Source organism: Anguilla rostrata, chromosome 1 (genome assembly GCF_018555375.3).
Source record: "Anguilla rostrata isolate EN2019 chromosome 1, ASM1855537v3, whole genome shotgun sequence".
NCBI lineage: Eukaryota > Metazoa > Chordata > Actinopteri > Anguilliformes > Anguillidae > Anguilla > Anguilla rostrata.
Window position 1 is genome coordinate 32,299,366 of NC_057933.1, and position 18,984 is coordinate 32,318,349.

The following is an 18,984-nucleotide window of genomic DNA, read 5'->3' on the forward strand; positions in this document are numbered from 1 at the left end:
AGAGAGTGGTCAATGTGTGGAATAGCTTGCCTGGATATGTAGTGGAGGCAGAAAAACTGAGGGTATTCAAGGCCCGGCTTAATACAGTGTTAGATACTATCTAGCTTTAAGGTAAACTAAGCATTAAGTACAGTTTAGTGGTAGGAATAGACGAGCAGTGTTGGGCTGAATGGCCTGTTCTCGTCTTACGTTACGTTATGTTATGCTATGTTATGCTGTAGTCTGCCAATGTCTAAATAAATAATACGGTACTCTGCGTGCAGCACGCAGGTAGCAGGGATGGTGAGTTGATATTTCGTTTTCTGTTTCGTTTTTTTTCAATGTCGTATTTATTATTTGAAATATGTATTATTATTCTACCTGTCTCTGAGGTGCTCTGAAATGTGCATTCTCTGCTAAGCTGAGCAATGGATTGGAATATGTGTCTGATTCCTTTTTTTCTCAAGGAACTGCTATCAGCACATCAATGCACTGCCCCGCCTCCAATCCCCTCAGCATTGCCATCTCCTCCCCCGCCCCCCCTCCCCTTCCCCGTAACTCCAACAGCAGTTAAAATAACATAGTAATAATAAAGTAATATCTTTGTTTTCTTTGTAGTTTACTATTGTTCAAAAACAAGACTTTTTTTATTTATTTATTTTTATTTATGGTATATAGTTATTGGGCATTAGTTTTATATATTATTTATTTATTTATTTATTTGGAATAAAGACGTATTACTATCAATATTTTTAGGTCTAGTGTCCTTTCTGGTGCAAGGCTCAGGTGCCAGGCTCTTCATGTACATAATGCTACATTGTAAAGCAATGGCAAGTTCAATTGACTTGATATTTGGTGTGGGTACTACATACACCCTGGACTTACATTGCAGGGTGTTTTCCTTGTAGTGATACATCTAATGCTTAGAAGTGGAATGTTTTGGTAGATTTGGGTTGCCAAGAGACTTCTCTCATAAAACTGGTATGTAATACTTTGGGCTTCTTCTTAATTACCATGTAAAAAACTGTAAAAAAAAAAAAAAAAAAGATACAGCAGGCTGTTTAGATACAGCCACAGGTGCCAATTAACTTGCAATTAACTCCTAATTATGACAATTATGCCAATTAGAAGCTTCTAAAATGTCATTACATCAATTTCTGGAATCTTCCAGACTGTTTAAAAAGATCATTTTAAAATTACCTCTGATGTGAACAAAGTAGATGCCCTAATTGGTTTGCCAAAAGAAATGTATGGTAACATAAAATGTGTGGAGTTGTGAAAAACTGAGTTTGAATATCTTTAGCCTAGGTGTATGTCAACCATTAGCCTCAACTGTATGTAGAAATTATAGCACTTTTTATACAAAGCCCCCCCAATTTCACAGCGCCATAATGTTTGGGACAAATGGCTTCACAGGTGTTTCTAATTTGTCAGGTGTATTCAGTTGCTTCCTTAATGCAGGTATAAGAGAGTGTTTAGTATCTAGTCTTGATTCTAGGCTTTTGATTTCCTTTGGAGTTTGTTATTGGCATCTCTCAATATAAGGAGCTGTGAAAAAGAAAGTAAAGGAAGCCATCATGAGGCTGAGAATTAAGAAAAAATACAGAGGCCAAACCACACGCTAATCAAAATCAGCTGTTTGGAACATCATTAAGAAGAAAGAGACCACTGGTGAGCTCAGTAATTTCAAAGGGCCTGGTAAGCCAAGGAAGACCTCTACAGTTGATGACCAAAGATGACCAAAGGCAGGCATGGAAGTGTCAGTGACTACTGTCCACATAAGACTTAATGACTAGAACTACACAGGCTGCACAGCAAGATGCAAACCTGGGATGTGAATTTGTGGATTGTCAGTTGCGAGCACGCATGTCGAATGTTAAATAATCAAAAATCTTTTTTTTATTCTCAAACCGTTCAAAATAAAAGATCATCAGTGTTACCTAGGCTACTGCTCTAAATGCATAATAGAGCGGGTGGGCAGGGATTGTTGTCATTCACTTTAATGATGCTTACCAGAATGATTTTGAAAGGCTCAATGAAAACACTGTTTTGTGCAGAATATGAGCTGCCAAATTTACATACCACATGTCCACATCTATGATATCAAATATCCAAGACCAAGGGATCACAGCAAACAGGCACCCAACCTTGTAGTGAGACCCTATCAGTGAGACAGCTGTACAGCTGAAACCACAACAGATTTAACTGCGAAAGTGGTAACAAAATACATGCTCCCCGTAAGCATGATAAAAGGCACAAAGAGGTTTGGAACCTACTGGCATTTGTTGAGCCTGAATGTACTCCCATACCATGTACTGTTGTGTGAAAAACCATCAGAGCTCAACTTGAATGTAGTGAAACAGGCGCCTCTGTTCATGCCATTCCAAGTTCAACAATGTTGTGATAACCATCTATGTGTGGACAGCACTAACTACACTGAGTCTTGTGTAACTATAACTTGGCACTCCATTGAAGATTGGGTCATGTGTTAACCTGTGCAGTGACCAAAGCAGCATGAAATCATTTTTTATTTTTTAAACGTTTTAATCTTGTGGTCCATGCTAATTCAAGTAATGGCATGTTTTTATTAGAAGTATCGTGCATCAAACATTAAAAAAACAATTAGTTGATTTCAGACAGCAATTATTTGATGGTCAGAAATGTGTGTTGTTCACATCCCTAATGCGAACCACTAGTTAGCTGCAAAAACAGTTTGCTAAAAAGTACCTAGAAGAGCCTGCAGAGTTCTGGAAACGGGTCTTGTGGACATATGAGACCAAAAATAACTTGCATCAGTGTGATGGCAAGTGTGGAGTCCAATAGGAATTGCTCATGATCCAAAGCAGCCCACCATCTGTGAAACATAGTTCTGGGGGTGTTATGGTTTGGGCATGTCCAGCTGCCACAAGTACTGGAGCTAGGAGCATATTTGTGTTGATGGGACCATTTTGCAGTTTAAGTTACAGTATGTGAAAGCAGAAGAGCGATACACTGCATTTGTTTACTTCCATCCACATCAGAATTGTGAGAAATAAACTCAGAATTCCAAGAAATAATCTCACAATTGTGAAAAATAAAGTTGTAATTAAGCCAATTTTTCTGTGGCGGAAATGGTCTTTCATATTATTAGGCTACCATTTTTATTATCAAAATCATAGGATTGTTTCTAACTATTTTCTTTTGGTCATTTCCAAAAGAAAAGAATCAGCTCTTCAGACATGTAAATTGGCTCCCAACATTCGCAGCTGTCTAGTAAACACATTTGTATATACTAATCAAGCTTTTATTTGGTGGAAAACCATATTTAGAAGGAATTTCAAGGCTCATTTGCATGGCCCCATTAGACTGCATTGCAAAGCAGAGTGAAGTGATTCTTCGGGTTATCAAAGCTCCACAAACAAAGCTGAGAAAAAGTTTTTCTTAATGCCGATCAGCATGATGGAATTTGTTCAGAAAAATTGGTCTAAGTAAAAATAAAATAAAATAAAGTTATTCTTTAAAAACAAATGTTTATTGAATCTAGCCTAATGTCCCCAAACCCTGAAAGTACCTGTTATCCTTTGCAAATTCTAAATTAATGGTACTCCTTAGTCTATTTAGCCCTGAAATACAAGACTGCCTGTTGCCTGAACTCTTGCAAACCTGTGTCATCACCACTGCAACCAAGCCAGAGCTCCAGAGACTTCCATTTCCCACAGCCATTGTATCTTATAACACAAAGCTTATATTAGTAGTTGAAAGTAAGGATTCATGAAACCTGAAATTGGGCAACATTTTCACATTTTAATCAATAATAGTATCTTTCAGGGATGAAATCAATTGTATTTTCAGTCAGACAATTCAAAAAATGAACTGGCATTCAAATAATTGAAAGATCCACACAATATATTATGGACATTTTTCAATTAATGAGTTGAATTTTAATTCATTATGTGAAATGACTGAATTAAAAATGTAGCGTGTCCGATGATACAGGTAGCAGAATGTGACATAGATCCATTCCTTACTAGGTTCATAAAACATGTCTCCCAACACTACAGTTGTTTTGGCTTTGAGTAGTGCAACACACATGCAAATAAGGTAAACAGAAAAATGCTAATTCATGCTGGTTTAAATGGAAGTTAAACATGGTTTCCCTGTTTGCTTCCTTGCAGAGATCATGGGGAAACAGAACAGCAAGCTGACCCCTGAGGTCATGGAGGACCTGGTGAAGAACACTGAGTTCAATGAGCATGAGCTGAAGCAGTGGTACAAGGGCTTCCTGAAGGACTGCCCCAGTGGCAGACTCAACCTGGATGAGTTCCAGCAACTCTATGTCAAGGTGGGCGTGTCTTAAGCTGGAGGGGTGAGCAAGGCTTCATGAACCCCCATGGTGGCCAAGGCTACCAGGTGTTTTCAATGACTGATTCTGACCAGTTACAGTGCCGTGAAAAAGTATTTGCCCCTTTCCTGATTTCCTGTTATTGCTTATTTGTCACACTGAATGGTTTCAGATCTTTAGATAAATGTTAAATAATCTTTGCATTATTTTTCTATGTGATATCAATGTTTAATTTTAAACCGTCATTAAGGACAAAATAATGGACAAAAAGCATTTTATTAATTTTTGGAGAAGTTTGGATAGGTTTTTAGACCCCTAGATATATGAGACTCCATATACCAATGAAAGGTAGTCATTCACACTAGAAAACGATGCAAAAGTGTATTGTATAAATAGTGAAATGTTATTATGTTATGATTTAGACGAGCCATGCACAATTAAGATTTCTGTCAGGACCACTGTCATCAAGTAGAACTTTATTGACAATAAAGGCAATACAGTTATGTTTGGCGGTATGGCTCTGTTCTGGAGCTCTCCCGCCAACCACGCAGCCCGCGTGGATAAGGCCGGGAGGCCAGCAGCCAAACCCCCCCTAGAGGGGTACACACAGAACAGATCCAGCAGCAAAGCAGTTTTTAACACATATGAATGGAGCAAATGCAATTTCTTAACACATAAGGATGGAGCAATACGACTTCTTAACACATAGGAATGGAGAATGCAAATTCTTGACGCATGGGGATGGAGCTGGGGTGGTGGAGGGGATTTACGAAGCAACGTGCAGCGTTTGCATGCAGGAGGAGCAGCCGAATGAGTAGAGGGAGGCTGTTTAAGTCGACCGCCCTGTTAGTAAATGTACTGTGATAGGCGAACATCACTCAGCTGAGCCATCAGGTGATTCGCCCGGAGCGCTTGACTCTCGTGACCTGCCAGAACTACGCGATGCTCCATATTTTAGAGTTTATTATCCAGAACATGTATAGATGTATAGTTTTGCATATATATATATATATATATATATATATATATATATATATGTATATGTGTGTGTGTGTGTGTGATCTCAGTATTTCATTTCAAACTGAATGGAGAAAAACTTAATTTTTGCCATTTTTGGCACTTTATTTCTTCTTAAATTATGAATATAGTCTATTCTAAGAACTGTATTATGTTGTAAATGGTACAACCGTCTTGCTTCATTTAAGCCATTTGGCAAGTCTCTGTAATGCTCACATTTGGAGGTATAAAGCCTTAAATAGGACACTTGCTTAATGGTGAGGATTGATCAGATTATGCATCTGCACAAAGGGGTTAAATGTTTTGATTTAAGTCACATAACAAGTTCTGTTTGAAGATGTTGTGCATTGAAACTGTTTCTGTGCCTCTGAAACATCATGGAACACAAGCGCTGCTTGAGTGAGCACCATGGTCTCAGATCAAATCCAACCTGAGCCAGTGCCAACTGGCTGGCAAACCCACAGGGGTGGCACATGGCTTTGCGTTGTACAGGGATACGGGAGAGATACAGTTGGTAGGGATATAGTGTTGTTAGGCTAGTTCTCTGTGCATGAATGATTCTCCTCCGCCCCTGCTCTGCACATGCACGGTTTGCACCTGCGGTGTGAAAAAAAGCAGCTGGCTGGCAGGTGCATGTTCAGAGAGCTGGGGATTTCCTGCACTCTCAAATTTTAAAAAGAAAAAGAAGTCAAATCAAAAGCAAATAAAGAATGAAACCAAATAAAAAAGTTTTTGTGTATGGAGCCATAGTTGTCGCAACCAAAAGATACTCTATTCAGGTGTCCAATACAATGGAATAACTGACCTACTTTTTAACATTTTTTATGCATGCTATTGTGATGGTACCTGGGGAAAATTATTAAAACTAAATCTTCTTATGCTAAATAATATAGAGGCCTGTTATTGGGGTCATATTTAGTGATTGCTTCATAGGAGGAGGATTCACAAAGTTAATTAAGTCACTGGTTTTATAAATGAAATAACCACCCATGCAGTATGCTTTGTAACTCTAGCGAAACACTTTCCCTGGTGTTTATTTAGGTTGTTAGAATTATAAAGACTGCACAATCGGTGATTGTGTCACTCAGAGTATGGGAGAGTTCAATGGGTTAGGGCAGTGGTTTTTGTTCCAACCACAGACTTTTAACAAGCTTTTAATTTTTCTGAACTCTTTTCATGTACTTTTCATGTTTAGAGAGATTATTTACCCTCTTAAGTCACATTATGTCAGAAATAGCTTTGCATACCATGGAGAATAAAAGTCCCATGTTGGCATTGTGCTGAATCAATAGGCTCTAAATTGATGAAAGTGTGGATACATGGCCCCTGGCCAAGGCCTTTCTGTGTGGAGTTGGCATATTCATTCTGTGTCTGCGTGGGTCTCCTCTGGGCACTTCAGTTTCTTCCTACAGTCCAAAGACACGCAGGTTAGGTTAACTGCAGAGACTAGATTGCCGCAAGGTATGAGTGTGTGAGTAAATGTTGTGTATACCCTGCGATGGATTGACAACCTGTCCAGGGTATTCTTGCCTCTCGCCCAGTGAATGCTGGGATAGGCTCCATTACCCCCCATGACCCTGACCAGGAATAAGCGGGTTAAACAATGGATGCAAAATTCAATTGTTTGCAAATAAAGCGCAATAAGCACAATGACAACATGCAACTTTTATTCTTCATGGCACGTATTATTGACATAATGTGGCTTTAGAGGGTAAATGATCCCTCATATCATGAAAAGCACCTATTTAAGAGAATGTAACAGCTTGTTAAAATTCTAGGATAGGGATTGTGGTTGGAAAGAAATCCAGCATACAAAGGGTGTCCCCAGGATCGAGGTTGATAACCACGGGTTAGCGGGCTGCATTTCAATACTGTCTAGTGACCCTCACTGGTCAATCAGGGTACCCATAGACTGCATGTCATGCTGCATATGTTTTCCTCCAACTCAACTCTATGCAAGCTTAACTGTAGTCTATAGTGTGAAAATACATAGCAGTGACACCATGTGTTTCAGAGGAGAACCATGGATGTCTATACTCACGTGAGTTGGTTTGTGCATGAACACAGCTGTTGTTGTAGATTATTGGATATTCCTAGAACTATTTGATTTTGATACTTGAGGTCCCGTGTTGGGTGCCAAATTTATTTTTTAAATGCATTTTTTTTCAAAGAATTGCAAATACTTTCCCATGCTGAGAGCAAATAGCTACAGCCTATAGCTATTGATTGTTTACTAATCTTCTTATTTGGAACCCTACTTGAGCATTCTGTCACGCTTAACACAGTACATAATAAACGGAAAGAATCTTACTGTAGTTCCATGCAATATGCAGTGCTTGACTCATTTTTGTGTGATTTAAGGATTAGATGTAATTATTTCTCTAAATATTCTGCCAAGGGGGCATAATCACATGGAAAAGACATATTGTCTGTGAATTTTGGTTATTTCTATTTAAATGTGCTTGCTTTTTTCCCCACTGGGAATTCTGAGTAAAATCATGTCACTTAGTGAAATTGTCTTAGCACATGACTTTCAAAAAATCACTAATTCAAGGAGTTCTACCAGTGAAAGCATCTGAAAAGGAGGAGACTCGTCTTTCATGCATGACTGTCTATTTCAAAATGGATATTTCAACAAGTGCTTCTGTTGACAAAAATTCTCAAAAACTAAATTAAAGCAATGTTGAAAAATCACCAATCCCTATTTTATGTGGTGACATATAAACCACATACTTTGTCCTCAAAAAGTATGGGAATGGTAGAGTGAAATCAGCTATTTTTGGTATATACTTTAGGATTTTAGATCAAAAGATGAATATGAGACAAAGGGCCATATTTACTAAGCATGTCACACATTACTGTCAATGTTGCAAAATTCTGCATCATCTCATATTTTCAATATATATGCGGTTGTACTGAGACTGATTGTGTAAATGAACACAGCTGCAGCGAGTTCATTTAAATGCACCACTGGTATTTAAGCACATGCCAGGAAAACAACATTGTTGTACTGCTGCACCTCTGGTGAAGTCAGCTTTTGGACAGGTGTCAGGATTCAAGGATGCAATGGATAGGCACTGTCACCTTTAAATGTTTACACGTCTCATTAGTAAAAAAAACTTCAGAACATAGTTGCAATATTTCAAGTTGTTTAATTCCGTACTGAATAGCAAACCATCTCCAGTGTCATCATCTCACAATTTCTCTAACAGCCAACTGTTTCTAAATATGAAGGAGTCATGTGTTTTAAAAATATGTAAAAATATTCTCTCTTTATGCAAACATAGGGGAGAGTCGTCATAAATGTAATACATGATGAATGTAACATGGTCAATAACTTATGTTATGTTATTAATAATGTGCGGCTACCGTAGCCATTTTAGGTTTGTCCATGTACAATTCAGCCTCCAAAACAAATGCGACATAAACAAACGAGCAATGTGATAGCCTTTGTAGGAAATGCTTCCAAAAAACTGTTTTTGAGTGACCCAAGTAAAAATATGTTCTGGAAGTAATCATAGCCGCGGGAGCATGTTTTGAGTAGGGGGTGCTGCGCTGTCGACTCAACCGACACCCCCCCCCCCCCCCCATAAATGTTCCATGGATTTTGGGCATTTTGCCATCATGTATAAGAGTAACTAATGTTAGCTAAACACCGTGCGTAGCACCCATGGATGTATTATTGAAGGTAGCACCATGGATGAATTACAGAAGCTTAGCACAGGTCCACTGTAACAGCAGCAAGCTTGTGCGAGTTTTTTGCGAGAGTTCCTTCACCTTGATACTAGCCATAGCCAATGACCAGTCACGCTTGCCGCTCCCGATAATAATAAAAATAAAAAAAAGATTTGTCAGTTGTACTGCAGTTTAAAATAAATAAATTTATTTATCTGAAATATGCAATATGCAATGTGTTTTTTCACTCCCACATCCCACCCAGCACCCCTACTTCCCGTGGCTATGGAAGTAATTTTTGGGTATAAGGCTTTATTTTTATTTGCAGTAAATCAAATCATACATCATTTAAAAAAGTTATCTGTCCTTGAAAAGTTAGTATGATTTTGGAGTTTATTCTAGCAGGAATTGGATGCTAGGTGACCCAAAAAACGTGATGTCCATGTCTCTATAAATGTAACACTTATTCCTCCTCTATAACAAACAATGTGCATTTTTGCTGTTGTGTGTTTACAGAATACAATATGTTCTGGTAAATTGCTTGCTATGTTGACATAGCTTCACCTTCTGCATGCTGCAAGTGATAAATGGAAAAGGAACAGCTACCTGGTCACAGGCATTTAAAATAAGCGCATATCAGACTGGTCTGTATGGTCAGCTATTTGCTTTGTAGAAGCTTACCTGGATGTTACGAAGCAAACAGCTTTCCTAATCTATTTGGACGTTACCACGACTCTCACGGTAAGTTACAAAGTTGCTTGTGCGCCAAATGTGGCTGGTCTTACGCTACTATTGTAAATGTGTTACCTTGATTAACCTTAGTATGTGCAGGAAATAAACTGTGTCCGCACATTATATGGCATTTTCATTTATTGTTACAATTATTCCACACCTCTGATACAATCATACGGACTATGTGATGTGAATGTAACATTAGACTGCGTGTACCTTGGTTTTAATTGTATCCAACTCGATTAAGATATGAATGCAGTTGTAACAGATAATGACTACTGACATGTCAAAGCTGTTTAAAGTAAAATTTCACACTAGGCTAAATTTTTTCTCAATGAAAGAGCAAAATCCAAAAAGTGTTACATTTATGGCGACTCTCCCCTACTATAAAATGCTGACAATGTCTCCTGTTACAAATGGCCATGCTGATCTTGCGCCAGAGAGAAGTTTACACCCTCTTTTCACAGACGTTAAAAAACAGACGCAATTACCTTTACCACAGTGGCCACCAGCCATGATGATAAATCAGCTCTAGCAGATGATATGCACAAATCTCCAATCTCTCCTTCCATATTTTTGTGGTCTTACATCAGAATGCCCGAAAATACATTTGTAAATTTTAGGAATGTCGTTTGTTTTCACAGCGCAAACCTCTGGCGTATCTCCTTAGTAAATATGGAAAAACACTATTGGTCTCAGTAGCGTCTATAAAAACCCTGCAAATCCTTAGTGAATATGGACCTAAGCATGGAATTTCATATGCTTTCAACATCAATCACATTTCTGAAACTAATTCTTAAGAGAATAGCTTCATTATTTCCCTTGAAAAACTGAATTGCTTTAACATAAAATTTGTTTCTTTTCCCATGGTTCAGCAAGTATTTTTCAGCTTGGTAACATGTATTTTCTTGTTTCAGTTTTTCCCATATGGTGACGCATCAAAGTTTGCCCAACACGCCTTCAGAACCTTTGACAAAAACAGTGATGGCACCATTGACTTCAGGGAGTTCATCTGCGCACTGTCCATCACATCCCGTGGAAGCTTTGAGCAGAAGCTGAACTGGGCCTTCAACATGTATGACCTGGATGGCGATGGCAAAATCACACGAGTGGAGATGCTGGAAATCATTGAGGTACAGAATATGACTGAGAACAAAATTATGATCTAGGTACTGGCTGCAGCAGAATACAAATATCCCCATCCTGCCCAGGGCAGAGTGATGCTTGATCATAGGCTGTCAACTGAAGCCCTCCCACCCCTCGGCAATACTAGAGCCAATTATGCTTTCGCTTGTAGGGCTGCCAGCCACAGTTTGCACTTGCATGATCCATGAAGCACAATAGTGCTTTAGCAGAATCAGCCACCCAGCAGCCCCCCATCAAAACACTTTTTTAGTTTACTAAGAGAGCTATTATTAAGGGTCTTAGAATGTGGTGTAGTGGTTACAATAATATATCACATGCTACCCCCTAAATACCCTGGAATTTGTAGTCATGGGTTTCACTACTAGATAAGACGGCATTCTCTTAACCCCTTCGCACAAGTGGTCTGGTGGTCTGCATGCCGGCGTGCTTAGATTACCAAATTATGAGTTGAAAACACAAACTCTGTGTTCTAGCTTTATTAGGAGACGATTCAGGACAACTATGCCGAACACAGAGTTTCTAAGCGCCACCATTACAAAGCACCCACTCCCTGCAGTCTCATCTGTAACTACAACCCCCACGCATGACACACTGGACAATAGTGTCTATCTGGGCATACATGAAAACATTCTTTTACCACTGAAAATTTGTATTCCATAGCAAAAAGATAAAGCCAACAATAGCCAAAGGTATGGCAGTACAGCTGTAAAAAAAACTCTGCTCACTGAACACTGAAATAAACAAGAGGCATTTTAAATTAAAAATTATACCATGTCATTCTACTATCAATGTGTGCAACTAAATATGGAATAAATATACAACCTTACAATTGGTTTTACGTATAGAGACGTCTCTTTCAAGACTGAGTGGTCATGTATTGTCTTGGACAATTTGTTTGCAAAATATATGCTCATTTGTGATGCCTGGGTACCTTCCAAAATAGCTGTGTAATAATGCACGTTGTTTACGGCGTTGTCGCCTTTTTAGTACAGTTTGGCTTGGATCTGAAAATTAATAGATCCAAAAGGTGACAGAATAAGCTTTCTATAATATGTCTAATTTTACTTTTTAAATAGTGTTTTATCGCTCAACATAACCAAAAGTTTTGTCTCATTATAGCTGCATTAAGCATTCAGTCTATAATATTTCCTCAGTTGTATCTGTGAAATTATATCTTAATCAACAGGGATATGAAAATATGCAAAATTGCTATTCAGCCAAAATCGGGTTGCTTGCTAAACACATGAACTATTTGATGTCATAATACAAAATACAATCCAATAAATTGCACGAATACTCCATGTTAGAAAATAGGCCAAATGAGAAATAAATAAGTAATATGTACTGAAAGAGCTAGTTGAATGAACTTTTAGTATAATGATGAAGGAGGAGGTATTTGTGTCTTCTTTTTTGTGAAGGCCATCTACAAGATGGTGGGCACAGTTATTATGATGAAGATGAATGAGGATGGGCTGACCCCAGAACAGCGGGTGGACAGGATCTTCAGCAAGATGGACAAGAACAACGATGACCAGATCACACTAGATGAGTTCAAAGAGGCTGCGAGGAGTGATCCATCCATTGTATTACTCCTCCAGTGTGAAATGCAGAAGTGAACAAGCAATGACTGTCTGCGAGCTCTGAACTTCACAGGGGTTTAATGATCTATTCAGTCTGCAGCTATTTCCACAGAAGAAAAAAGACAAAACAAAATAAAAAACTACGAAGACAATAATTGCTTGGGACTACCTTTCAATGGACTTGCTTCCTGTGTTTGAAACACTTGTTTGCATGAGAATGTCATTTGCTAAAAAAAAAAATCAAGTATTATTTATATGTACTGTATATATATATATTTGAAAATATATAATTAGAAATTCCTGCCAAAATGTGAAGAAATGTCTTGTATACACTCCATAGAATTCCCTTTCCAATGTAGCTTGTTGTGCTGAGTTTGAGCTATGTTACCATGGTATTTATTTTCCTACATTTTTTTGCTGGCACAAGCTATGACTGATTTAATGTTGCAAAAAAATTTAATTCTAATGGTAGTTTAAACTATTAACCCATTCCTCTAAGGCCTGGGCTGGCAGAGATGTCAATTATCTGTGAGCTAATCCAGAATGTGCTTGTACTGTGGAATAGAAGTGTACTTTGCATGCATGTAGATTCAGCCTTAAAAAAGAACCTCCCCTCCTTTTGTGCCATTTTAATCCCATAAGAACAAAGCCTTATCAAACCTTAACAGTATTGTCATATGGGATGTATATTTGTGGTTTGTTAATTTACTACATGTGGGAGCATGCTTCCTTATAAATAGTACTATATCTATGCTACTAAGTCCTTGTTGGAAATCTTGTGAACCCAATGTTATTATCATTTATCAGGACAGTGTGGCCTATTTTAGTATATTATAAATCTGAGTAAGCTCAATTTGTATATACCAAATGACACCAAAAATGGCTTTCTATATTAACTGCAATGACAGATGCTCCAATGACTGAGGACTCCAGAAACTCTTGTTTTGTCGTAAGCCACTTGATTAATGGGAAAATGCACCCACAAACCTGCACATTTGAAAAAAATACTCTATGCCTCTCCCAGTAAAAATACTATTCATTTTCTTTTAGAATAAACTGTAACTTTAATGTCACTAAAATGCTTTTTGTAGAGCAATAATTCAAGAGAACAAGGGAATAGTTGCTATGAATTGATTGGCGTATGCTGGCCATTTTGTTTGCAACACAATCATTTGTTTATTTTTAAAGAGCATTGAGAGTCTAAAGGACAGAGTGTATGTCACATGGTAGTATTTCACCGATGTTTAGGATGCAATATTAACTACTTGGACCTCATATCATTGGCAAAAAATAAGAATATACTTTATAATATACCATGCCATTTTCCAAGTCCATAAGTTATAATATACCAGGGTTAGGTACTATTAAGACATTATTCTCTGTTACATCGTTTACATGGTAAAGGAAAAGGAGGACAGTCAAGCATTCTATAAGATGTTGATTGGTCTCTCTCCATCAGTCAGTTTGAAATCACTTTTCGACACATTTTGTTGAACATTGTCAGGTTGCAGTTCCACATTAAAATACTGTGAGGAAATGTCATTAAGCAACATATTTGATAGACAGTTTTACCTAAAGTGTGCTCTGCCCTTAACTGTTTGTAAAACCTTTTGTATTCCCCTCTCACATCCTCAAATTTAAATGCAGTGAACACAGGAACGCAGTGAACATCAAGGTACAGTTTCTCTCACAGGAGAGAAGAAAAATCTGTCAAATTGGACAGTTCTAGAAACTTAATGTATGAAAACCGTTTCCTTTTAAATTAATATTTAACTGGCCTTGGGTCCCCCACCATTTAAAGAACATGAGTCAGGTCTAAGTGAAATGGTAAAGTATCTCCACAGTTGGGAGTGTGCATTGATTTTGACTGTATCATTGTTCAGAATAGTCCCCATGTACAATCAGAAGTTCAGATTAATATCTTTCCCCTGTGAATGTTTGTATTGAATATTCAATGTGTATTCTATCATACCAAATACAAATCAAAATTTGCTATATGGATTCTTAAAAAAAATATTTGTAGCATGTATTGTGCTCCTTGGTGACCTTGACCACACTCCTTGTGTTGTTGTTTGACCTAATAAAACACCTATGGGCTGTTTTCTGAAGGTGTTCATTTTTTACTGAATAGTTGTCTGTCATCAATCTTGAAATGAGAGAAAGTGTGTATGATGGGGAGAATAAAGTAAAGAGAAATATTTGGATGTGTCATGAAGTACATGTATACAGAATCAGATATATTGCAAATGCCAAAAGGTTACCACTTTTTAACTTAATATTTGGCAGATTCTCTCTGGCTTACAATGTCAATGTTAACCATGGCATCGCAGACACAAATTATGAGGATGTCATCTGTCCAAAATAATATTAATGTTGTGGAAGAAATGAAACATGGATGCACAAACAAGAACACTGGTGACAGTAAAAAAAAATATATATATATATAAAAATATATATAATGATGTCTATTTTATCACCACATACAAATTCATTTAATTTACTTCAACTTCAACTTTAAACTTTATTTGTCCCCGGAGGGCAATTGGTTTTGCAGCAAGACATAAATACAAGACGATAAAATATAAATAAAAGCCTACTATTTTGCAATTCATTTTATCTTACAACTTATTGTTAGACCACAGGGCAGAGATGTCAATAGAGCAGCACTTGATAACAAAAACAGCCGTCTGAGATGGAAACAGATGTCAAAATGCTATAGGGCACAGGTGTCAAACTCCAGTCCTGGAGGGCTGCAGTGTCTGCCGGTTTTTCGTTCTGTTTCATTTAAGTCTTGGCTAAGGAATCTATGTACCTTGTTCTCAAGGCCTTAATTTTCAGCTGATTGAAAAGAAAACACAAAAACCTGCAGAAAATGCGGCCCCCTTGGGATTCAGTTTGACACCGCTGTTGTAGGGATTATACCTCTATTAATAATAGAATAGCAAGGATAGATAATTAAAATGTGTGAGTTTTAACAATCCTAACATGGCACCTGATGAGGTGACCAACACCCCAAGAACAGACTCAGGAACCCCAAGGATGAAACGGTGATGGCAGGTTCAATAAAAAATTTATTGACCAATGTGCACACTGGGAGTGTTTCTCATGGGCAGTCCAAGAGGACTCTGGAGAACTGTCTAATACATCAATCATTTATTGGCAGTAATAAGAATCCCCATATGTTGGGCTCATCTATACAATGTATCCACCAATTACTTCTCACCACGGTAATCTTCGAACACCACTCTCTGCTGATTACCTCATCTGGCCATGAAGTGGCGCCTGTCTGCACAAATAGTCATAGGATACAGAGAGAAGAATGATAGCAAGGACCAAGCCGTGGCTCCTCCAGCCACTGGAACGAAGGCTACCAGATGACATAGCATTATATTTATGTTCCTGTGTACCACTCAAAACCTCTACAAAGCTTTCCTTCAATTTCCATGAGCCTTGCATTCTCCCTCCTGTGAACACCATACCCTGCAACTCCACATAGATGGGCCTTAGCCAGGAATGAAACCTACTATCCTCAGTTCTGTCCATGGCATCACAATGTTGGCACATTGAAAGGCAGCATTATTTAAATTATGATTTAACAGGGACACATGTGAATCAGCAAATAAATTAGAGACCAGCATGTAATAATAATTTTAAACAGACTAAGGGGGAAAGGAGGTTAAACAAGTCTGCAGTTTGGATGTAGAAAACTTACTTGACTCTCTTCCATGTACGATGAGGACTGTCATTCTGAACTTCAAACAGGTGGTTAAGGAAAATACGCACATATCCTGCAGCTAACCATCTGATCATATTTGTTGTGAAAATTTTGATAACTACTTCAGAATACTCTGAAGAGCACTCAGTAAGTACTGCTTCCTGTCAATGTACCTGTTTAGCATCCCTAAAGAAGATGAATGTAACCAAACAATTTATCAAGCATTATTTTCAGTTTGCTAGCTTCTGAAGCAGCTGGAGGGAAACTGCATTGGTTTTATGAAGTGTTAAAAAATAAAATTAAAAACATTGTTGTATATGCTATTATATAATCAAGATGTTGATGAGAAAATTACAGTAGGAAACACCTGAGAACTTTGTGGTAAAAGAGCACAAGTGAAGATGTTTTACACAGGTTTTGAAAGAGTGGTTAAATCCAAACAGGTATAGTGGTAAGACTAACAGTTTGCTTTCTGTGATCTCTTTGTTTTTTGTTATAAATGTTAATCTCACTGAAACATTTTAACTAACATAATCCAAGTCATATTTAATTAACATTTCACTTATTTTTTGCACATAGTTGTAGTTCCCGACTACTCTTCCTGCTGTGTTGTCAGATTCCTGTGCATAAAATGACATTGCGTGGTCATAAAACTCTTTTATGGACCACAGCGGGGCCAGCCCTACAAACGCAAATGTCTGTGAGTGACTGACGGACTGAGTGATGAAGTTACACCATTGGTTGGCCGGATCATGTGTGTTAGGTCCAGCCATATACTATGTTTTGGTCTTGTTTTCTGTAATGTGCATCATATTTCAGCTTAATAAATGTTACAGCTGGGACACTGAATTTTGGCACTACTAGTTCTGAATTTACTATGCCCAACTGTGATTTATCACATTAAATCATTGACAGGGAGGATCATCTGGGCTTTATCCTGGTTTATCCTGTTCTATCTGCCCAGGTCATAATGTACACATCTCTGAACTTTCCTGCCAAACAATCAGGTACCACTATTGCTTCCCCTCGTCATTGTGCTACTCATTGGTTCCTCTCACTGTGTCTGGGAGCACATGGATATAAATGTATTTCTTCAAAAATATTTTCTCTCAATTGGTGTTTTGATGACAGTGTGGATAGCAATGTCGAACACGTCATTCCAAAATCTCACACAGTTGTTAAATTTGGTTGAGATCTGGTGACAGCGAAGCCATAGCTTATGGTTCACATCATTTTTATATTGATCAAATCACTCAGTGATGCCTTGTTCCTTGTGGATGGTGATGTTGTCATCCTGGAACAGACCACTCCCATTAGGATAAAAATGTGGATACAGGTGATCACTCTGAATAACTTTGTATTGATTTGCAGTGTCCTTCCCTCTAAGGGGGCAAGTGGACTCAAACCATACCAGGAAAATGCCCCCCACAGCATAACAGAGTCACCAGACCCTCTCACTGTAGGGGTCAAGCCTTCAGATTCTTGGTGTACACCACACATGCACTCGCCCACTTGTTGAGAATATGATGAAGGGTGACTTACAGTATCTGACCACATCACTTTTTTCCACATCTCTATAGACTAGTGCCTATGTTTTTTGTATCACTAAATTCTTAAATGTGCAGTCGTCTTTGTAATTAAGGGTTTATGCACTGTCACCTGAGGAAGAGCTGTCCTTCTGTGTTTCCTTACATATTGCCCTTATGCATGAGCATCATGGTCATCAAATGTGCATTTTCGACCACAATTTCCAGTTGAGCAGTCAATGTGACTGAAGCTGCCATCTGTGCCCCAATACTGAACCCTCTTTAGAAGTATCTTTGATCTTTTCTTCTTGCCATCTTGATCCAAAATTTAGGTCAACTGGGCATGCTCAGCATTTTTATTAATGTCACAGAGTATGATAGGATGTTAATTGCATAATCATGTCATGCAGTACACCTGTATGGAAGCATCTGCATTCATAAAACAAAACAAAAAAACAAAAAACATACAGCTCAGCTTAGACAAAGAATGATACAGGTCTAGTACAACCAGCATTGTGCAAAACTATGAAAAAAAATACTATTAAAAAAAACTAAAAAAGTATTGGGCCATTAAAATACCTGTAACTTCATTTTTAAGAGTCTGGAACTTCATTGGAACTGTTTGCTATCTGCAAACTTTTACTTTTGTGTTGAAATGTTTCTCTTTATATTGTGGGTTAATTGGCTAGATATACTCCAGCATTCTAAAGCAGCCTACAGACAGTCGAACTACATTCACGCATCTCTGCCGCATATTGCCATTCAGCTAGCAAAAAATATAAATAAATTATATATATAGCCTAGCATTTACAGTGGGCTCCAGAATTATTGGCACCCTTAAAAAAATGCAAAAAAAATGCTGCATATAATAAATGACACATAATAATCTATATGTTATGTTTAAACATATGGGAAAACTATATACTTTTATTTCAGTACATTTACTCTCATGCTTCAATGTTTTTTTATTAAGTACTCTTATTTTTTCTGAAAAGAAGCTAGGACATCGGTCATAGATAGATTGTCCAGCAGGACAAGCATACATCAAAAATCTAAACAGAAATGCTTAAGTGAAATCAATATCCATGTTTTCCAATGGCCATCTCAGTCTCCAGACTTACATTCCATCAAAAACCTGTGGTCTGAGCTGAAGAGGGGGCATAAGCACAAACCCAAAGATATCAATGATTCTGAAAAGTTCTACATGGAGTAATGGTCAAAAACCCCTCCAAACGAGTTCTCTAACCTTTCACAAATTATAGGAAAAGACTCATGGCTGTCGTCTTTGCCAGG

General features: G+C 37.9%; 1 protein-coding gene across 4 annotated transcripts in view; it reads left to right on the top strand.

The window, feature by feature from the left end:
* vsnl1b (visinin-like 1b) overlaps nucleotides 1–14,558 on the top strand; it is a 34,991-nt gene extending 20,433 nt beyond the window's left edge. For all 4 annotated transcript variants that reach the window (XM_064335112.1, XM_064335130.1, XM_064335106.1 and 1 more), the window contains 3 exons: nucleotides 4,134–4,300; nucleotides 10,642–10,857; nucleotides 12,289–14,558. In XM_064335112.1, the coding sequence (XP_064191182.1) occupies nucleotides 4,139–4,300; nucleotides 10,642–10,857; nucleotides 12,289–12,486 (576 nt within the window). In that variant the 5' untranslated portion in view covers nucleotides 4,134–4,138 and the 3' untranslated portion in view covers nucleotides 12,487–14,558. The remainder of the gene's footprint in view (nucleotides 1–4,133; nucleotides 4,301–10,641; nucleotides 10,858–12,288) is intronic.
* The last annotated feature ends 4,426 nt before the right edge of the window (nucleotides 14,559–18,984 follow it).